This window comes from Marmota flaviventris, chromosome 10 (assembly GCF_047511675.1).
Source record: "Marmota flaviventris isolate mMarFla1 chromosome 10, mMarFla1.hap1, whole genome shotgun sequence".
Taxonomy (NCBI): Eukaryota; Metazoa; Chordata; class Mammalia; order Rodentia; family Sciuridae; genus Marmota; species Marmota flaviventris.
Window position 1 is genome coordinate 27,043,862 of NC_092507.1, and position 21,031 is coordinate 27,064,892.

At 54.1% G+C, this 21,031-nt stretch overlaps 3 protein-coding genes across 3 annotated transcripts; 2 read left to right on the forward strand and 1 right to left on the reverse strand.

The window, feature by feature from the left end:
* Window positions 1-509: 509 nt before the first annotated feature.
* Tekt2 (tektin 2) lies at window positions 510-3,973 on the forward strand. The gene is made up of 9 exons (XM_027937680.2): window positions 510-665; window positions 873-998; window positions 1,197-1,402; window positions 2,457-2,600; window positions 2,683-2,797; window positions 2,973-3,080; window positions 3,208-3,351; window positions 3,509-3,588; window positions 3,752-3,973. Exons 1-9 carry the CDS (start codon window positions 510-512, stop codon window positions 3,963-3,965), a joined length of 1,293 nt encoding a protein of 430 aa, XP_027793481.2. The 3' UTR covers window positions 3,966-3,973.
* A 1,109-nt stretch (window positions 3,974-5,082) lies between these two features.
* Adprs (ADP-ribosylserine hydrolase) lies at window positions 5,083-10,359 on the forward strand. The gene is made up of 6 exons (XM_027937374.2): window positions 5,083-5,328; window positions 7,689-7,785; window positions 8,040-8,247; window positions 8,326-8,510; window positions 8,808-8,908; window positions 9,547-10,359. The coding sequence occupies exons 1-6, from the start codon at window positions 5,106-5,108 to the stop codon at window positions 9,837-9,839; spliced, it is 1,107 nt and encodes a 368-aa protein (XP_027793175.2). The 5' UTR covers window positions 5,083-5,105; the 3' UTR covers window positions 9,840-10,359.
* Window positions 10,360-13,684: 3,325 nt separating this feature from the next.
* Window positions 13,685-16,386, reverse strand: Col8a2 (collagen type VIII alpha 2 chain). The gene is made up of 2 exons (XM_027937711.2): window positions 16,197-16,386; window positions 13,685-15,603 (listed from the first exon to the last, which is right to left on the reverse strand). Exons 1-2 carry the CDS (start codon window positions 16,384-16,386, stop codon window positions 13,685-13,687), a joined length of 2,109 nt encoding a protein of 702 aa, XP_027793512.1.
* Between the last annotated feature and the right edge of the window lie 4,645 nt (window positions 16,387-21,031).

Below are 21,031 nucleotides of genomic sequence, written 5' to 3' on the forward strand. Positions count from 1 at the left end.
CTTGACGGGTGCCAACCTCGGTGCTCCCTGGAAAACTGGGCTCCTTCTCCTAGTCCGCCCCCAACCCCACCCCGGGCCTGGCCCGCAGCCGCGGAAGAAATAAAAGAAAGCTCAGAGGGAGGGTTGCTGGAAGTAGGGGTGGAAACTGGATTAGGGGCTGTTTTCCTGCCAGCCCTCTTCCCCTTAGGCACTTGCCCCCCCCGCCCCCCCCCCCCGACACACACACACCAGGGACTCCTTTATCTCCTTTTACCTGCTCAGGAATTGCAGGTCCAGGGCCTAGGGTCTGGGGGTGGAGGGGTGGAAGGAACCTATCTAATAGAAGTTGAGCTCAGCCGGGGCTGTCCCCCAGTAGGCTTCCTGTAGAAAGGGGCTCAGAAGAAAATAGGAGCATGGCCCTTGGAGCAGGCAACTGAGCCATTCCACTGACGTCTCCTGCTCCTTGCTTTCCCAACACAGGTGGTGTGTCTTGGAACAGGTCCGGGGTTTGGGACTCACCACCCCGCACCATGGCCACATTCAGTGTCAAGCCGAGTCAGCGCTTCCGGCTGCCCGACTGGCAAACTAATAGCTACTTGCTGTCCACCAATGCGGAGCGGCAGCGAGATACTTCCCATCAGATCCGTCAGGAGGCCCGGATCCTCCGCAATGAGACGAACAACCAGGTGGAAGCCCCAGCTGGGTACCCCGCCCCCAACCACTATGCCATTGAGCTACATTTGCAGACCTTTTCATTTTTTATTTTGAAACAAGTTCTCGTTAAATTGCCCAGGCTGACTTTAAACTTGTGATCCTCCTGCCTCAGCCTCCCCAAGTCTCTGGGGTTACAGGCATGCACTGATATCTTCTTTATCTTGCTCTCTCTCTTCCAGACTATTTGGGATGAACATGACAACAGAACTCGACTGGCAGAGAGGATTGATACCGTCAACCGGTGGAAAGAGATGCTGGACAAGTGTCTGACTGACTTAGATGCTGAGATTGACACCCTGACACAGGCAGGGGATCAGGGCTGAATATCAGGACACTCTGCTGCAAAGATCTCCCCTCCTTCCCACTTCTGGGTCTGGAAACCCTTGATGGGTGCATGGATGGCATGGTCATCTGAGTCACTCAGAGTTCTCTGTTAAAAGTGGGGATAAGAGCTGCCTCCCAATGCATGGCTCCTCCAACCTCCTGAACCCCCTCTTTTCTAGATGAAGGAATTAGCAGAGCAAAATCTGCAGGCCAAGAACCTACCAATGGATGTGGCCATTGAATGCCTGACCCTTCGGGAGAGTCGGCGAGACATTGACTTTGTGAGGGATCCTGTGGAGGCTGAGCTGCGTAAAGAGGTGGAGGTCATTGAGGCCACCAAGAAGGCATTGCAACAGAAGATCAACCAGGCCTTCGAGCAACTCTGGTGAGGCAGAGACTGTCATCTGTGTGTTCACATGCACTTGAAGGCTTCCATGAATGTGGAGCACAGGTTTGGGGGTTCATAAGTAACTGGCTCCCATTCATTCCCTTGCCCCTCCTGTGCTTGTCAACTAGTTGGTTGTGGCACTTTCCCCGCTGCCTGGATACAGTCTCAGAATACTTGTCAAGAACCTGCTCTAGACAGTCATTCTAATTCATGCAGAAGCAGGGGAGCTGAAGCCCATTTCCCAGCACCCTAAGTACCTTATTGTCATGTTCCTGGCGACAGAAACACTCAGGGTCACTCCAGGGGAACTGGGCTGCACGAAATAACCACACAAGAGTCAGAGATACCTTTTTCTTTGGGGGTCCTGTGATGGCTCCTTTGACCTTAAGGGTCCACAGAAAGAGAGAGAGCCAGAACGGGCTGACCCTTTTATTGAAGAGAAGCCATTCAAATGAGGCAAGGGGTCAAGTTTCAGGGGACTGAGTCTAGCTTCATGATGTCTGCTGTCAGCAGATTGACTGACATCTAGGAAGGCCACACCCAAAGGCAGAGCAAGAGAGGGGGACACACAAAGGGCGTTGCCAAAGAACATTCTATCCCAAACAGGGCAAGGAGGTAGTATCACAAAGGAACAGGTGAGCATAGCTCGATCTATAGGGCTGCAGGAAGGCATGCCTATGCATGAAGATACATTCTGCTACTTCAAGGATCAGGGCAGTGTCCATGCCACTAAAAAGTGACCAGGGAAGGAAAATGCTAGTCATTCAGCGTGACGGCCTCCCACACCTTATCATGTGTATGCGTGAGGCTTCGTGAGTGCAGCCACATACAATGCACCCCATGGGTGTGTGTACACACTTGAGTGTCACTGTTCTGTCTGTGGGAGGCTCATCCAGCTGTGCCGGTCTTTAATCTCAGCTGCAGCACCAGCCCCACTGTCTTCTGCCATGCACAGTCATCTCAGCCTCCCCATCCTTCAGTGTCGAGGTACAATGAGAGCTGCATGTGGGGCCTCAGGGGAGGCTCCTGATGGAGTCTGCTCTGTGTCCAGCCTCCTGCAGGAAGTCCAACAGCAGCTCAACCTTGACCATCGGGGCAAAATGGAGACGCTGGAGATCGACAGAGGCTGTCTCTCTCTCAACATAAAGGCCCCAAACATCTCTCTGAAGATTAATCCTGCACGTGTCCCCAAGGGGTAAGAAGTGTGTTTCCATCAGTGCTCGGCCCCCCCTTCATAGGCTGCACACTGCAACATTATTATTTCCTGTCACCTGCAGCTCCACCACCCTCCAGCAATGGGATGACTTCAGTCAGTTCAACAAGAACCGAGCAGAGGCTGAGATGAAATCAGCCACGGAGCTGAGGGAGGCCATCGCCCTAACTATTGCGGAGGTAAGTGAGCCCCCCACCCCCACGCTGCTGCTCCAGAGCCAACAGATGGAATCAGTGTGCCTTCAGCCTGTACTTTCTGTTGCCTGTTGACCATGGCACCCCTTCCCCTCACTTAAGCAGCAAGAACTTGAGCTTCTGTGCCCTACCCTTGCATGGTATACTTCTTGTCCTGCAGACCAACAATGAACTTGAAGCCCAAAGGGTTGCAACAGAATTTGCCTTTCGGAAACGGCTGCAGGAAATAGAGAAAGTGTACAGCGAACTTAAGTGGCAAGAAAAGAACGTGAGTCTTCACTGGGGCCTGGCCTCCTACTATGGGGCAAGGAGCCAGACTCCCTGCCAGGAAACCCTGGACTGGGTGCTCCAGCATGAGTTCCACTGGTGAAGACCAGTCACTCTGTCCCCCACAGACTTTGGAGGAGATTGCTGAGCTGCAAGAGGACATCCGGCGCCTGGAGGAGGATCTGCACAGAAAGATTCTAAACCTGAAGTTGGTCCACACCCGGCTGGAGTCCAGAACCTACAGGCCCAATGTGGAACTCTGTAGGGACCAGGTTCGAGGGCATAGGCCCCCTTGCTGAGGTTTGCTCAGGATCACCCCCAGCATATATTCCTGTGGAGCAAGGGTGCTGGCCTAGGGCAGCCCTTAGGTCATAGGCTGAAGGACAGCATGGCTAACCTGGAACTCACATGATACCCCTCTGCCTCCAGGCACAGTATGGCCTCACTGATGAGATTCACCAGTTAGAGGCAACCATCCATGCCTTGAAGCAGAAGCTGGCACAAACACAGTAAGTTTGGGAAGTGGGCAAGAGGTATGGGGAGAGACTGAGAGTGCCCATGGGTGGGGGCCTCTTGATACCTGCTGGTTTCCCTGGACTGTAAGCTGGTGGGTGCGGTCCTGGCCTCCCAGCCTCATGCAGGAGTGGTGGGTTGTTGATACTTCCTCCCCAGGGATGCTCTGGATGCCCTGAACAAGCACCTGGCCCGGCTACAGGCTGACATTGCTTGCAAGGCTAACTCCATGCTGCTGGACACCAAGTGCCTGGACACGAGACGCAAGCTTACTGTGCCTGCTGAGAAGTTTGTGCCTGAGGTGGACACCTTTAACCGCACCACAAACCGCACCCTGAGTCCACTCAAAACCTGCCATTTGGAGCTGGCATAGTATAGACGGAGTGGGTGGTAGGAATTTGATGGGAAATGGGTTGGGGAAGAGAATGAGACCTAATAAATATGTAGGCTCTCAAGTCAGTTCATTTTCTGCTACTCCTGCATGCAGACAGAAAGTGAAAGCGTTCTTTTTTTAAAATATTTTTTTTAGTTGTAGATGGACAAATACCTTTATTTTGTTTATTTTTATGTGGTGCTGAGGGTGGAACCCAGGGCCCCACATGTGCTAGGCAAGCTCTCTACTGCTGAGCCACAACCCCAGCGCTCCCACCCACAAAGGTTTCTTGACCCTCCTCTGTGTGGAGGAGCAAAGATGCAAACATCAGCTCCTCAAATTCCACATTCTAAATCCAACTCCTTCCTTTTCAGGGAGAATCTCTCAACACCCCCATGGGCTCTAGCAGCTGGCCCCAACCCAGTTCTGCCCTAGCTGGAACCTTGCATACCTTTTTTTTTTTTTTTAAGTTGTTGATAGATCTTTATTTTATTTATTTATTTAGGTGTAGATGGACACAATACCTTTATTTTATTTATTTTTATGTGGTGCCAGGGATTGAACCTAGTGGTTCACACATGCTAGGCAAGCGCTCTACCACTGAGCCACAACCCCGGCCCCTATTTTATTTATTTATATGCTGTGCTGACACTCAAACTCAGTGCCTCACACACGCCAGGCAAATGCCGCTGAGCGCCAGCCCCAGCCCCGCCCCTTGCATATTAGCCTTTTGATGCCCAGGGGAGCGCCGTGCTAGGATCACACCAGGAGGGCATGGAGGACGGGGTGGGCCAAGAGCTAGGGCTGCCCGGAGAGGGCCGGAAGCAGGGGTGCCCGCCCATGCGAGGAAGAGGCCTGGAGCGACTTGATGGTCTGGCTCAGTACCTGCCCCTCGGAGACCCTGTGGTGGCCGTCCCGCCCCGCTGTGACGCCATTAACATGTACCGAGAATATCGGGCGCCAAAGCGAAGCTGGCGGAGACGGAGACTGAGCGGTGCTGAAACTCTGACCGCTAGGTGGCGCTGTGGATGAGGGCGACACGGAGGCTCCAGTCCACCGGGGGGCGCTGTGGGCCGCGGAGATAGAAGGACGCGGCGGCGGCGGCGGCGGCACCGGAAGTAGCGACTGGCCTGCGCGCGGATGGCGGCGGCGGCGGCGGCGGCAGCAATGGCGGCGGCGGGCAGCGGCGGCGCCGGTGCTGCCCGATCCCTCTCGCGCTTCCGAGGCTGCCTGGCTGGCGCGCTGCTCGGGGACTGCGTGGGCGCCATCTACGAGGCACAGGATACAGTCAGCCTGCCGTCCGTGCTGCGTCACGTGCAGAGCCTGGAGCCGGAGCCCGGCTCGCCTGGGAGCGCGCGGACAGGTGGGCGGGGCGGGCTCTTGGGGTCTGTGCCGGCCGGCGGGGACACTCGGGAGTGGGCGGACTGCGACGTCCTGAAATGCGCTAAGACCAGACTGCTCAGGCGGTGGGCCAGACTCTATGGCTCGCAGACACCTGGAGCTCCGGTGCCCTGTCCCCGCTCCGCCTTTCTGACCCCAGTTCCGTGGTGCGAGCCTTGCCTGGCGTCGCGCTCCTGCACCGCGCTTCGTCCGGTGCTTCCAGTCAGCGCTTTCCAGCAGTACGCCTCAGCCCCGCGCCTCTCAAGCCTCCGCCACCTAAAATCTTAGAAGAGAGCCACATTCCTCTGTGTGGCCCACTGGCCCGCCCTCGCCTGTCTGTCTAGAGTCTTGGCCTGGCTTCCTTGGGTCCGCTCACCCGTGCTTCCCCCGCGCAGGCATTTGTTGGGTGTGCTCTGCCCCTCCCTAAAAAGCTCTCTCTCCTTCCTTTCTCCCTCACCTGTGTTGTCGACCCTGGTTCCCAGCCCAGGTGTCAGGTCTGAGGTCGAGCGCAGGATGCGGTTCTTCTTGAAGAGCAGGTGGGATTAGAAGGGAAAAGAGCGGCCCTCAGAACCCTGGGGAATACCCATGTGTGACAGGCAGGTAGAGGAGAGGGCTGGGGGGAGTTAGGGAAGGAAACAGCAGGAGATTGGAGAAGCAGCAGGAGTGTGTCAGAAAACCTGAGAACAGAATTAAAAGATGAAGACACTCATCATGGTGTCCAGAGAAGTGAAGTAGGGGGAAGCCTGGACTTAAAAGTGCATTTCCTGTGGGTTAAAGAGGAAAAGGGGGCAGAAAGTAGTATGGGTAGGTGTGAAGGAGAGGAGATGAGCTGTAATTAAGGTGAAGACAAGATGGAGAAAGGGGCTTTTATTTCGTCTTCTGTTTAAAGTTAAGATGAAGAACAAGCATGTTTTTGGGTTAGAGGTGTTTTAGGACCCTTTGAATACAAGTGACAGAAAATCCAATTAAAATGATCTAAGCAAAAAGGGAGTATATTGGCTGACATAACTGAGAAGTCCAGAGAGGTAGGTCTGCCCTCAAGCAGAGCTGGATCCAGGAATTCAAACTGGCACCTCCAGGCTCAGTTCTTCTCCAGCATCCAGATGAGCTTTCTTTGGGTGAGTCCACTCTCTGCAGTCTTCCCACTGGGATGGCCCCCAGCAGCTCCAGCAAGGAATTTCTCTTTGCTACAGCCCTCTGAAAGTCCCAAATTGAGTCTCACTGGCCTAGCTGCCAACCTGCACCCATCCCTAAACAAGGGATGGCATGTGCTTTTTGATTAGGCTGGAGGTGGGGTCAGCTCCTCGCCTGAGTCCCATGGCTGAGAGTGGAGAAAAGTGGTTTCCTAGGGAAGAGCAGAGTGTAGTGACCAATGAGAGAATAAATGTGGTTCCACCTCAGAGGAGAGGTTGAAGACATGAAAGAAAGGCACAAAAGAAGAGCAAGGCCCCTGAGAAAATGGACTGGGGTGGACTTCACCTTGGACTGGGAGACAGACTTCCTCAGCGGGGAGTCTAGAAAGTGCAGCTGTGGGTCAGGTAACTGCTAGCCGCTCTTCTGGTGAAGTAGGAGGTAAGGGTTACCTAAGGGGGAGAGGGTTTGGGCTTGGGATATGCTGAGGGGGTAGACTAGGAATACATGGAGTGGGAGGGGGGCTTACTGGGGAGTCCACTTCATTCTCTGTAATTGTCTCTTCTCAGGTAAGGCCAAAGCCCTGTGCCTCCCAAGCTAAGTGTGCCATGTTAGAAGTGCCAAGCAACCCTCACAGGCAGCCCACAGGAAAGCAGATGGGGCAGGATGGAGGGAGGGGAGCGGCCCCAGCTGGGAAGGACTTGACCCAAGCGCCAGGCAAGGGAGCCATGGGATAGAAGGTATGCCAGAAGGAAGGCGTCAGGCTGGGAAGGGCTTTGGCACAAACAATAAATTGGGACTCCATCGTGATGGCAACAGAGCCATTATGAGCAGGAGAGTAGGAGGAAGGTGGTGGTCTACTTTTGGGCTGAACTCTGGCTGCAATTTAGGTTGCATTGAAAAGTGGGAGACATAGGGGAGAATTTAGGGTCTCTGTGTGCAGCCCGAGCAGATCATATCAAAAAGAACTGCAGTGATGGCAGACAGAAGGGAGCAGAAGATTTCCTTCAGAAATCAGCAGGATGTGACTGACTTGGAATAAAGAAATGCTGAAAGTCCCAAAGTTGAAATCCTGAGCCTCCCTAGAGCCCAGGAAACTGAAGGGGAGAGGCTGATGTAAGGTCAGGGTTGATGTGCTACCTTATGAGGAATAAGCAGGAGACTTTCACCCCAGAGTGTGCAGCTTGTTCTCACCCTTCACTCTCCCCACAGAAACCTTGTACTACACTGATGACACAGCCATGGCCAGGGCCCTTGTGCAGTCTCTGCTGGCCAAGGAGGCCTTTGATGAGGTGGACATGGCTCACAGGTGAGGGGGATGGTCCTGGGGTGAACAAACCACATGGGCAGAGTCACTGCGCCCCGAGAGAGCAGTGAGGTCTGTGTGTGCTTAGGACATGCACCTTCAACAGGACCTGTTTCTCAGGCCGACACAACTTCCCAAGCTGAAAATGCCCCCACTGCTAGTACAGCCTTGTGCCTCTGTTTCCAAACCAGCCTGGACTTTTCATAGCCCTGAGGCATCCTAGAAACCCCAGTTCTGCTTCCCTTCACCCCCACTAGGTTTGCCCAGGAGTACAAGAAAGACCCTGACAGAGGTTATGGGGCCGGAGTGATCACCGTCTTCAAGAAGCTTCTGAGCCCCAAGTGCTGCGATGTCTATGAGCCTGCCCGGGCCCAGTTCAATGGGAAAGGCTCCTACGGCAATGGAGGTGCTATGCGGGTAGCCGGCATCCCTCTGGCTTATAGCAGTGTCCAGGATGTGCAGAAGGTATTGGGGGCAGGCTGGCACCTGGGCTCCCCTTCCTCATCCGCAGCATGTGTGTGACAACAGCCCCCCTCTCCCTAGTTTGCCCGGCTCTCAGCGCAGCTGACCCACGCCTCCTCCCTGGGTTACAATGGCGCAGTCCTGCAGGCTCTGGCTGTGCACCTGGCTCTGCAGGGTGAGTCCTCCAGTGAGCACTTCCTCGAGCAGCTCCTGGGCCACATGGAGGAGCTGGAAGGGGATGCCCAAGCCGTCCTGGATGCCAGGGAGTGAGTATGGGTTGGAGGCAGGGCTGAGGTGTGTCTGAGCATGCACATGGCAGGGATTGGGGAGCCTTTGGGATGGCTGCAAAGCCAAACCTGCCTTCTTTCATTTCAGACTTTAGGGAAGGGTGAGAAGAAGCCCCTTTGTCTTGGCTGTTTTCAGGGCTCTCGGGATCCCAGAGAACAAAATGACCCACTCACACTGGGGCCCCTCCCACTCCTTGTCAGGGACCTGTGCTGAGTGGGAGCCTGATACACCCCTGCTGGTTCTGAATCCCCTGAAACCTTTCCCTGAACCCACAGGTTGGGTATGGAGGAGCATCCATACTCCAGCCGACTGAAGAAGGTTGGAGAGCTTCTAGACCAGGATTCTGTGACCCGAGAGGAAGTGGTGTCCGAGCTAGGTGCGTGGACCCTGGTGTCAATTGGTTCCCCCACACCTGTCATTCTTTATGGCCAGTGGGGCTCAGGGCCCGGAGGGAGGGGACGTGGAGTTGGGCTGTGTGTGCTTGGAGGGGGCTTCCTGTTATATTATAACCCTAGGCTGCTGTGACAGCCAGAGCTACTCTCGGTAGTGTCCCTAGCAAGGTTGTGAGCACAGCACTGCCTTGCTCTAGACCTACAGCACCTCCAGTGTCCTGAAGTAGATCTGTGTCCCCAGAAGTGGCAGCTAGTTGCCAGTTTTTACAGCTAATGTGATAATGGATGTTGTTTATCTAGCACCGTCACTGTGTAGTAGGCACAATGCAGAGTGCTTGATAGACAGGACCTCACTTCACTCTCCCAGTAGCCGTATGAGAGGGTGACACCTGTAGTCACTACACTGAGGGGTCAAATCCAAGAGCAGGAATCTTGGTGGTCAGGTAACTTTCCCAGTCACCAGGCAGTTCTTGGAAGGCAGGGTTTTAATCCAGGTTATCTGACCCTAGAGTCTGTGATCTTGATCACAGCCCTCCTTGGAGCTGAGGGTGTTGACTTGTGACAGATGACTAGAAGTCTGGTGGCAGGGGCAAGTCAAGTTCTGTGATCTGGCTTCCTGCAGGGAATGGCATTGCTGCCTTTGAATCTGTGCCCACTGCTATCTACTGCTTCCTTCGCTGCATGGAGCCTGACCCCGAGATCCCCTCTGCTTTCAATAACCTCCAAAGGACTCTCATCTATTCCATCTCACTTGGCGGGGACACAGACACCATTGCCACCATGGCTGGCGCCATTGCTGGTGCTTACTATGGGATGGATCAGGTGCCAGAGAGCTGGCAGCAAAGTTGTGAGGGTTATGAGGAGACCGACGTCCTGGCCCAGAGTCTGCACCGAGTCTTCCAGAAGAGTCTGTAAAGGCCACAGCTGCTGGGGCTCTGCCGTGTCCAGCAGGACCAACTCTAGCTCAGATTGGAAACCAGAGGCCCTTCAGCTGGCTCTCCTGCTTCAGTCTCCCTGCAGTATGGACTGAGTGCACCTTTGGGAGAGGTCACAGGAACAAGAAGCAAGGGACAGATGCTTTCTTGGAAGTCAGGGTTCTGGCTTGCTGCAAGCCATAGGGCACCCCTGGGGTCCTCAGATATGAGGGACCAGGACAGGTTTTATTTTGGAGGGTGTTTTTGGCACTTTCCATTTTTATCTAGAACATGGGACTTGGGGAGGTGGAAATGATCTGCAATAGCATCATTTCTATCTGTTGGGTTTTAGCCAATTTCAGACATCCTGCCCTTGACTGGGCAGAGCCCCCAAGTAGGTCATTTGGATCAAGGGAGACACCTGCTTCCAGTTGGTCTGTGTCCTGGTGTTTGGCTGTCACGGGGCTTGTTAGCAGCTTCCAGTGGAAGTCATGCAATAAACAGTTTTTAGCAAATCCCAACAGTTTCCTGTGACTCTCTTGGTGACCTGACCTCAAGCCTTGTGCTTCTCTGTTGGCTTTACTCTTCTAAGGAATGCAACCCCAAGGCAACGAGATGCTTGCTATGTTGATAGGCATGATGCCACTTCTTGCAGCTAGCCTCATTGTTAGGAAAGGCAGAGCAGTCATAGTTTGGTGGCTTTTCCTGTTAGGATTTGCTCAGAGTAGCCCTGGCAGATGGGCCGAGTGTTTTGCCAGAGACAGTGGGCAGGAACAAGCCAGATTTTCCTGCTGTCTTGTCCCCAAACCAGACCCAGACTCAGTTGGGCCAGGAATGGGAGCAGAGGGCACCTGTCACCAGACTGCCAAGCTTTTTTGAGTGGAGGGTGCATCATCCCATGTGACCTATGTGGACTGAGTGCTATATATCTCCTTAGTGCCTGGCCAGTGGCCTTGTCCCACCAGGAAGTTTTGCACAGCATCCATTTTAAAGAAAGGACAATGAAAAGATACTACTCCTAAAACTGTGGGGATGTTCTTTGAGCATCCTTCCAGGCTTGGTGGTGTGCCTCTCCATAGCTGGCTGAGCTCTTGGGACTGTCGTGCTGGTCTGTTTTCAGCCAAAATGGGGTTCTGTCAGGCTGGAGCATACCACAGGACTTCTCAGGGCATGGATTTTTTCAGTTCCCAGAGCCAGAAAGAGATGAACATGCTGCTGCTGAGCCTGGCAGGTTGTGAACAGGTGCTTTCTCCCCAGGACAGAACCCCAGCCCTGTCTTTGGCATTGACCTGGCACAAGCCCCACCTTCAGGAGCAAAGACTCATAATCTTTCATTCATAATTTGTATCAGATGTTGAAACTTGGCCCTTGGGATCCTGAGCCAGTTGTCATGCTCCACTGCCCCTGAGCGTTTGCAGGAATGTTCCAGTGAAGTTCAATCTGTTTCCCTGAGGTTTAGCCACTGCTCTCCTTGGGCATTTTCCTGGTGCAGAGCCTCAGCAGCATAGGATCGATCATCCAGCATTTCTGATGTGACAGAATCTCAGGTTGGGGAGCTGGTGAGGAATGCATACTCCTTGAGGGCCCAGAGAAATCCCTGATGCCTTCCCAGACACCTCTGCACCAATGCCAAGTTCAGCAGAGTGCTGTTTTGTACAATGGGTTTTATTGAGGTTGTGTCAATACAGTCAATACTGTTGTTTTTCTTTTCAAAAAGAAGTCCCATTTTCTTTGATTCCCCAGTGCATTTTTCCCAAATCTGTGACACAGAGCACGTGATAAGTAGAGAACTAAACTTCCTATACCAGGTTAGAAATGAAATTACTAGTTGAAAACATTTAAACCTAATCTTAAAAAAAAAATTAAGAATCAGAATATAAAAATGCACAAGGTAATGTAGTTTTCAGTTAAAACCTGACTTGTTTATCAAAGCCAGTCAGTTAAGTGGACACCTGTATCTCAAATCCCATAAATATTTCAGAAATGTCAGCCACCCTTCCCTAAAGGCTTCAGGAATGAGATTTGGCAGAAGTACAACTCTTGAAACTGCTGTTTGGGTTTTTGTTTTGGTTCCCATGGAACTTGGTTCCCTGGGCTGCCAATTGAAGCTGATCAATTTCTGCCAATCAGATCCCAACATCAAATTATAGTGGCTTTGACCCAGGAAAGGAGGTTGCTCAAAGGACCCTCCCAGGTTTCCTTTGAGACTCTTCTCTTGGGTGTTAGGGAGAAAGAAATCCACCATGAACCCAGTCAAAAACTTTGTTCTTAAAGTCACTTGGGCAAATTTGGGTTTGCATTTCTCCCTTTGAAAGCTAAAGTGAGCAGTCAAGTAGCCTGCAGTGGGAAAGTTGTGAGCAGGGTGGAGATTTGGCCAGAAGCCTAGGGAGCCACAGCTTAGCAGTCAGCAGTCATCCTCCACCTTTGACACACACATCCTGGAGTGGTCATATCAGAATACAGCAAGATGGTTTGTCGAATGACCTAGGTTTACACTTGGTACAGGGAAAAGAATTGGCTTGGTGAGGGCTGAGAGGCCTTGGACCATGGTAAAAGTGACAATCCTTACATAAGCAAGAATGTCCACCATCCCTGCCCCAGTACTAAACTACTCAGCTTGAACTGGGGCTCAGGAGTTGGGAGGGGGAGCCTATTTCCTGCAGAGGTGCTGGGGAGAATGGCACAAACACCCAGAGCCAGCTCATTCCACAGGGACCTGTTGGCACCCTTTCTTTCAGAACCTTGGCCTCCTGGGCCCTAATCCTGCTTAGAGCAGGAAATTGAAACCGGAGGGTAGAAGGGAGGAAGCCCCACATATTAACCCCTCTGATAGGCACACAAACCCACCATGTGGTTCTCATTAAGGAAAAGCAAGTGGGAGCCTTCTTCATCTCCAAGTTTGTGTGCCTCTAGCTCAGAAGGCCAAACGAAAGGTCTTTGCCTTGGGGACACTTGGTTTGAGGGTGGCAAGGATCCCCTCACAATTTGTTACAGAAAACCAGCTCAGGTAAAAGGAGAGTAGGAGTGTTCATGTTTGCCATCAGTCCTGCCAGAGTTTGGTCTGCTGCGGCAGACCCTAGGAGCCTGTTCACTGCCCTCATGCTAACCAGGGCAGAGCCAGTGAGGGCAGCTGGGTAGATGGAGATGAGTGTAAAGAGCAGGCATCCTGCCCCAGGCCCATGCCCCCACCCCACACAGACCATCTTTCCCCATATGCAGTTGGAGCAGGGAATGTCCCTGCCATGGGCAGGCCTGATGCCACAGCATCACTCTGGGGTTGTATTCTTGGCCGAGTATCCACACTGACCTCCTTGATGGTCCCTGTCTTCTCCCTTTCTCCTAAAGGGAAACAAAAACTTCAGAAAATCCACTGTCATATGCTGGAGGTCCTTGGGGAGCTGGAAGAGCCCCCAACCAAGGACTGGAAGGGAGCCCATGCTCCATTCCTTGAGCAGGTGTCATCAGTGGCCAGCAGGAAGGGCTGGCTGTCTCCTCTGGTAGATGGCCAGGGAGTCAGCCCCTTCTCTGCTCCTTAGGGGCCCAGCAGCATGCAGAACTCATGGGGGCTGGGCTGAGTGTCCTGGGTCCACCTGCAGACCAGGCAGGACAGGAACAGGGTGACCCCAACCCTGCACAGATGGCTGGGGTAAAGACTCAGGCCAACCGCTTCCAGAAACAATATCAGCCAGCATACTGTAGGGGAAAGCAAATCAAGTCTCCTGGGCCACGGTTACCTCTGCCTCTGTTCAGCCTTTGGTTCGTTCTTTAAATGGAGGTCTTTGTAATTGAAAAGGTCACTCTACCACTAAAGAGGAGGCGGCCAGGGCAGCAGGGCCCCACTGTGGGTTATGTGGGGCAGAGCAAGAATCCTGAAAAGGACGAGTGGATGTACTCGGTGGAGTAGAGGCCATTGGCCTGGTCCGAGGGCATCTGCACCCAGACCTGGTCATTGGGCCGCAGCTGGAGCACGGCCCCGCCAGATGCCTGGTCCAAGTAGCCCTTCTTGTATTCATCATAAGTGTAGGTGGCTGGCACATTGTTCTTGTACAGGGCCACCCACACATTGGTGCCCTTGACATGCACATGGTAAGCAAAGTAGTAGACGCCGCCCACAGGACAGGTGAAGATGCCCGTGGCTGGGTTGTAGCCGCTGTGGCCATTGTAGAGAGTCCGGTCAAATTTCACAGGCATGCCCGAGGCAGGAAAGGGCGAGGTGAGCACGGCAGTGAAGGCTGGCGTGGCCTGGGCCGACAGCTCCCCCAGCCCAAACCGCGGCTTGCCGCCTTTGCCCAGCACAGCACCCTCCACACCACCATTGGGCAGGTGCAAGCCTGCGATGCCAGTCTCATCGAAGGTCCCAGGGGCACCAGGGGGCCCTGGAGGCCCTGGTGGCCCAGGAGGGCCTGTGAGTCCTGGGGAGCCAGGAACTCCAGGGGGTCCTGTGGGCCCAGCAGAGCCAGGTTCCCCTACTTTCCCCTCTCCAGGGGGCCCTGGCAGGCCTGGTTCACCCTTTAGGCCTGGCAGACCCTGGGGCCCAATAGGGCCAGCTGGGCCCTGGAGACCTGGGATTCCTGAGGGGCCCCTCAGACCAGGCTGCCCAGGGAGGCCCAAGTCACCCTTCTGCCCTAGGGCTCCTGCCACCCCTGGTCCTCCAGGGCGACCCGTGAAACCTGGCTCACCCTTGGGCCCAGTTGGTCCAGGGGGGCCGTGAGTCCCAGGAAGTCCCCTCTCACCTGGGAGCCCAGGTTTCCCAGCCAGACCACTAGGTCCTTGATCACCCCGAATGCCAGGCACCCCTGGGGGTCCTATGGGTCCTGTCTCCCCCTTAGGTCCAGGGGGCCCACGTCTACCAGGGAGCCCTGCAGACCCAGGAAGTCCAGGGGGGCCCCCAAGGCCCTGTGGTCCCTGCTCTCCTGGCTCCCCATCTTCCCCTGGCTCACCCCTGTCCCCCAAGAGTCCTGGGACCCCAGCTGGGCCCCTATCCCCCTTGGGGCCTGGCAGTCCTGGCATCCCATAGCCAGTGGGGCCTATCAGGCCGGGGGGACCCCGGGTCCCTGGTTCCCCTTTGGCCCCTGCTGGGCCTTGTGGCCCTGGCACCCCTGCTACCCCTGGCACCCCCACACCATCTATCCCAGGGGGTCCTTTTGGACCTATAGCTCCTGGCTCCCCCCTAGGGCCTGGAATCCCAGGAGGCCCAGACTCACCCTTGTCTCCAGGGGCCCCAGGCAGCCCATCCAAACCAGGTTTGCCTAAGCCAGCTGGACCAGGGAGGCCAGGGGGTCCAGGGGCACCTCCCTGCCCAGGGGCTCCAGGCAGCCCTGGCTGGCCCACTCCATTATCCCCCTTGAGGCCTCGCTCTCCTGGGGGTCCAGGCTCTCCCTGGGGCCCTGGCTCCCCCTGGAATCCTGGGGGGCCTGGTACTCCCTGAGCACCTGGTTTTCCAGGGACAGTAATGCCTGAGGGACCAGGGAGGCCAGGGGGCCCTGGTGGCCCCCGGAGGCCCTGGTCCCCTCGTATCCCTGGCTCCCCCCGAAGTCCTGGCTGTCCGGGTGGTCCAATCTTGCCTGGGAGCCCTGGGGGACCAGCCTTGCCCATCCGAGAGAAGCCAGGGGGGCCAGCAGGGCCAGGCTGCCCATGGAGCCCTGGCTTTCCAGTGCCTGGTTTTCCTGGGAAGCCAGGAGGACCAGGGGGGCCCCGAGGCCCAGGCTTTCCAGGAGGGCCTGGCTCTCCTTTCAGGTCCATTGGCAGCAGCGGTAGAGGCATTTCTGAAGGAGACAAAAAGAGATAAGGGACAATGAGGACCTGGACAGCAGAGATGGAGGACCCCATCTACCCATTCTTCCATGGCACTATGAAGTACCCTGGGCAGGAACGAAGCTCTCTATCTGCTCATGAGGACCCCTCCCTGGACTATCCTTCTCTGCTCTCATGGAAGACAGAACTCAGGTGTTGTCCAGTGGCCATCTTGGTGGCTTCAGGTTGTTTTCCCCCAGGGGTCCCAATACCGCGCCTTCCCCATGAGCTTAGAAGACTCTCATTCCTGCATGACCTGGTAGCAGAATGGCCACTAGGTGGCACCAGCAGCTCAACTTAGAACCAGTTAGAACCGAACCCACAAACCCGGCACTCTCATATATACCTTCTGACCCATCCCATCTGAAGACCACCGGCACTGGGCCAGCTACAGCCCGCTTCCAGGCCCTCCCAGGCTGACAGGCCTTGGGCCAGCCTCAGAAAGGAAAGCAGAGATGGGGAAATCTGTGGCAGGGACTGAAGGGCTTCAAGGGTCTGGGGAGGTCAAGGAGCTCGCAAGGAGAGTCAGGAGCTCTTTGAGACACTGAGGGGCAGGAGGTCTCACCCAGGAACTGGCCTTTGCCCTCTCGGAAGGGTGGTCCCACAGGTCCTTTCTGCATGGGCTGCACGTACTTCACAGGAGCGTAGCCTGCTGCCCCACCAGCCCCGCCGCCAGAGGTAGCCCGTGGCCCACACCCCAACAGCAGCAGCAACAGCAGCAGCAAGGAAGGTAGAGGTGTCAGAGCCCCCCGCATGGCGTCCGTGGGCGTGCTGCAGGGAGAAACGGGCGCCATCAAGCCAGCCCCTGGGTGGTTGGGCACCAGCCCCAGGGGCTCACAGAAAGATCTGAATTTATTTATTTATGGTACCAGGGATTGAATCCAGGGGCACTTGACCACTGAGCCACATCGCCAGTCCATTTCTGTATATTTTAGAGACAGGGTTTCACTGAGTTGTTTAGGGCCTCGCTAAATTGCTGAGGCTGGCTTTGAACTCTCGATCCTCCTGCCTTATTCTCCTGAGCTGCTGTGATTATAGGCGTGCCCCACCTTGCCCAGCTCAATAAAATTTCTCATTACTTTTTTTCTTTTTGGTGGGTAACAGGAGTTGAACCCAGGAGCACTTTACTACTGAGCTACATCCCCAGCTCTTTTTATTTATTTTGAGATAGTGTCTCCCTAAGTTGCCCAGATTGGCCTTAAACTTGGAATCCTCCTGCCTTAATCTCCTGAGATGCTGGGATTATAGGTATGCAACCCTGCACCCAGCAAAAGACCCAAATTTAGATATTATTCATAAGTGACTCCCAAATTGACAGGGACCCCTGTCTGAAGGACCCCTGTCAATTTGGGAATCACTTATGAATAATATCTTCCAAGCCTGCTGTAGTTCTCCATCCCAACTACCCAGACTCACCCAGCCTCCATAAGAACACGGCCTCCCCCAGACCACTCACTCTCGGCACCCAGATGTGCCTTCTAGAACTCCAATCTGACTTTGGCAAGTCCTCTGCTGAAAAACCTTTGATGATAACCCCCACTACTATTTGCTGGGCCAGGCACTGGATTGAGACCTTCCAAGATCTGAACACATTTAAATCCCACAAAACTTATAAAAACCCTCACCCCCATTTTCTAGAGGATAAAACTAAACTAAAGGGGTCTGGGGTTGTGGCTCAGCGGTAGGCGCTCACCTAGCACGTGCAAGACACTGGGTTCAATCCTCTGCACCCCATATAAATAAATAAATAAATAGATAGACAGATAGATAAACAAATAAATGTGTTGTATCCAACTACAATTAAAAAAAAAAAAAAAGTAAAGGTCTCCAGAAAGCAGAGCTGCGATTTGGCAGGTCCACCCAACTCCACGTTCTGTTGATGACCTTCTGAGCTCCCTGAGATCCCCCTGGCTTCAGGGTAAGTCTGAAGTGCTTATTAGTGCTTAGCACACAGGCCTTAGCATTTTTTGTTTGTTTGTTTTGGTCCATCAAAACATTTTATTTGTATGAATTGTGAATTTTACATCCCTAGGAAAAGAGTCCCAGGATTTTGCCTCCTGTGTGTATTAGTCTTGCAGCTGAGGTTCAATACAATGAAACTAAACTGGAGGGACAAGAACTGATTATTCTGCCATTTTTCTAGGTCTTTGAGCTGCACATCAAATCAGGGGCTCACTCCACACTTGCTTAACTACTGCCTGTGAAGTTCAAAATTTTCCCAGCTCTGTAATCCTCAATGACTTCAGACTCACCAATGTAATCATGCCTCATCATCAAAGGTAGAAACGGACAAATGACTCTGGAACACAGTCTAGTAAGAACCTAGCTTTTGCCTCTTCTCAACATTGTTGAAGTTCTAGAGAGTTTCAGCCAGAACATTCACGAGTACCACTGTGAGGACTCAGAAAAATGCCTTTTTAATCTGTTCTGTGCCTGTATTTCTTTCTTTTTTTAAAATATTTTTTAGTTGTTGATAGACCTTTATTTTTATTTATTTTTTAAGTGGTGCTGAGGATCGAACCCAATGCCTCACACATGCCAGGCAAGTGCGCTACCACTGAGTCCCAGCCCCAGCCCCCTGTGCCTGTATTTCCAACCCCATGACCTACTTTTCTCCCCACCTCCACCCCAGTAACCCAGAATTTACAGTTCCCAGATCCCAGGGAGCCTCACACTCCTGGGCCTTTGCACCTGCCCTTCCTCTGCGTGCAATGTTAAGTTCATCTCCTACTCATCGTTCAAAGCCCAGGGAGGCTGTCACCTCCCTCTGTAACACTTCCCAACAGTTCACCCCCACCCCTTTGTGTCCCACCTATCCCTATTACAGCAGTTAGCCGAGCTAAGAGAACAAGGGCTGTGTGGGGAGAGGGACAGGCTCTGGGGTCAGCAGCCAGCCTGAGTCTTCTACTTACCCAGAAGTAGGGGAGTCTGAGCAAGTGGCTCCCTTATCACACACAAAATTTATATGTGAAGCATGCCAGTGTTCTGCACAATAATCCGAAGTAGAGACTACCCAAGCATCCATCAAGTGAAGAATGGACAGGAAAATGTGCTAGGTCCATATGATGGACAGACTGACTGACTTAGAGACACAGTCTCACAGTGTTGCTCAAACTGGCCCTGAACCCTGGGCTCAAGCAGTCCTCTTGAGTAGCTGAGATGGGACTACAGATATATGCCACCATACTGGCTCAAAACAAGTTAACCACCTGCTTCTCAGGGCCACTGTGATAACCTGATGCCTGGTTAGAGATGGTGCCATCTTCCCAATAAAGATTATGTGGCATTTTTCATACCCAAGGAAAGTCCCCCTTCCCTCCTGCTTTGGGTTCCCCTCATCCCACCAGGGACCTCAGTCCCTGTGCTCGGACTGGCAGATTAAAGCTCATTCTCTCAAGGGGCCCGTGAGACTCGTGCAATGGCCACTCCTGTGCCATAGTTCCTGGGTGTAGAGAGGAAGCTTGGGGCTGGGGAGCAGCTCAGTGGAGTAGCAGCCGCCCAGCACACACAAGGCCCTGGCTCGTATCCCCAGCATAAGAAGAGAAGGAAGGAGAGAAATAGAGAAGGAAAGAAAGAAATGGAAGCTTAGATCATAAAAATCTTGCCCAGGACACATGACTTGGATGTGCCAGAGCAGAAGCCTCCTCCAGTTGCCCTCAACACAGGTCATCTGCCTTATCTTTTTTTTTTGGGGGGGGGTGGGGGGAGTACCAGGTATTGACTTCAGGGGCACTCAACCACTGAGCCACATCCCCAGCCCTATTTGTATTTTATTTAGAGACAGGGAATCACTGAGGTGCTTAGAACCTCACTGTTGCTGAGGCTGGCTTTGAACAGTGATCCTCCTGTCTCAGCCTCCTGAGCCTCTCGGATTACAGGTGTGCACCACTGTGCCCAGCTCACCTGCCTTATCTTGCTATAACTAATGCCAGGACTAACTGAGGCCACACTGCACAGGCCTGGGAATGCTGATGGAGGGTCCTGCTGGACACTGTGCTAATGTTGGACATTTCACCCTGTGTAAGCCTGTGATGGATGCTATCCTTGTTTTAGATATGAGGAAATGGGGTGAGTGGGTCCCCCATTAACAGCACCACAGGCAGAACCTAAACCCAGGCAGCCTGACTGGAGCCCAGCCCCTCATCACCATGCCACGGCACCTCTCCAGAGTACAGCAGGGCAAGGCCCTCCTGCCTGGGTCACCTGAGCTGAGGGAGTGGCGGGGGTGGGAGCTGCTCACACATGCACAGAGCCAGATTCTGTCTGGCAGGTACATGGAGGACAGAAAAGTAGAGGTGGGGGGCACAGCAAGGAGCAGGAAGCAGAGAGAGAAGAGGGAATAGCTTCTGGCCTGGATAGGCCAGGGCCAAAGTCATGGCACACCACCAGAGGACCCAGGACTGCCCTGGCTCTGGGGAGGTGACGTGATGGAAGGTGCCACCAGAGGGTGTCCAGGCAGGCAGGGTGCCAAAGGAAGAGCCCAAGGCTAGCTGGGAGCAGGCCCCCCAGCACCTTATCTACCTTTCATTCCTCTTTGGTAATGGGGACCCTCCAGGAAGCGTCCCTGAGCCACCCATCCCTCACAGCACCTTCCACAAACTATGTGTATCTGTGTGCGTATGAGAGAGAAAGGGATCACGTGCACACACCCACCTCACTGAGATCAGGGACTGGGTCTGAAGCCTGCCTCCAGAGCAGGTATTTCAGCAAGTGAGGAGAGAAGTGAGGGTGACAACTGAGACAGAGGTACCAGGCACAGCCCAGATGTTTAGCAAACAGATGATTCAGTTCCCCCAGCATCAGGGGAAGAGGTGCTCCCATGTGACTCCATCCTACAGACCGGGAGACTGAGGCTCCGAGAAGATCAGTGATGTTAGCGTGCAGTTAGGGCAGGGAGCTGGAAATGGGGCAGAGGTCTGTGGGGGACCAGGGCTCTTGGTCATTAGGACCCGCTGCCCTGGGGAGGGGGGGCGAAGAGAGAGAGTACCAGAGAGCTGAAGCTGCAGGGGTACTGGCCAGCGGAAAGGAGAGGCTCTCCCAGCCCCAGAGGTGCCGTGGGTGGGGAGGGGGACACTGCAACCCTCAGAGGGGACGGGGCGTATGCACAGGTTTGGGGGGTGGAAATGAGCCCACAGCAGTGAGAAGGGTGTGCCGAGCCCATCCTGGCAGCTGCAGAAAGAAATGATGCTCTTGGAATTGCACAACAACAGGGTAGTCACAGTGGGACAGGTCACCCTGCCAGTCACCATGAGGCCCATGCCCACCAGCCTCCTGTCCAGTCACTCCCTCCCCACCATACTCTGGCCTCTGCGGGTTCTGTGCCCCGACCATTCTGTGCCCCGACCACTCTCCCCCTCGGGGACCTGCACTTACTCTTGCGCACTGCGGAAGCACATCCCA

Coding starts and splice junctions, on each gene's coding strand:
- Tekt2 (XM_027937680.2), top strand. CDS start 510: ATGGCCACATTCAGTGTCAAGCCGAGTCAGCGCTTCCGGCTGCCCGAC. Junction 666..872: donor GCAATGAGACGAACAACCAG/GTGGAAGCCCCA, acceptor TCTCTCTTCCAG/ACTATTTGGGATGAACATGA. Junction 1,403..2,456: donor CAGGCCTTCGAGCAACTCTG/GTGAGGCAGAGA, acceptor CTCTGTGTCCAG/CCTCCTGCAGGAAGTCCAAC.
- Adprs (XM_027937374.2), top strand. CDS start 5,106: ATGGCGGCGGCGGCGGCGGCGGCAGCAATGGCGGCGGCGGGCAGCGGC. Junction 7,786..8,039: donor GAGGTGGACATGGCTCACAG/GTGAGGGGGATG, acceptor CACCCCCACTAG/GTTTGCCCAGGAGTACAAGA. Junction 8,909..9,546: donor GGAAGTGGTGTCCGAGCTAG/GTGCGTGGACCC, acceptor GGCTTCCTGCAG/GGAATGGCATTGCTGCCTTT.
- Col8a2 (XM_027937711.2), bottom strand. CDS start 16,386: ATGCGGGGGGCTCTGACACCTCTACCTTCCTTGCTGCTGCTGTTGCTG. Junction 15,604..16,196: donor GGGCAAAGGCCAGTTCCTGG/GTGAGACCTCCT, acceptor TGTCTCCTTCAG/AAATGCCTCTACCGCTGCTG.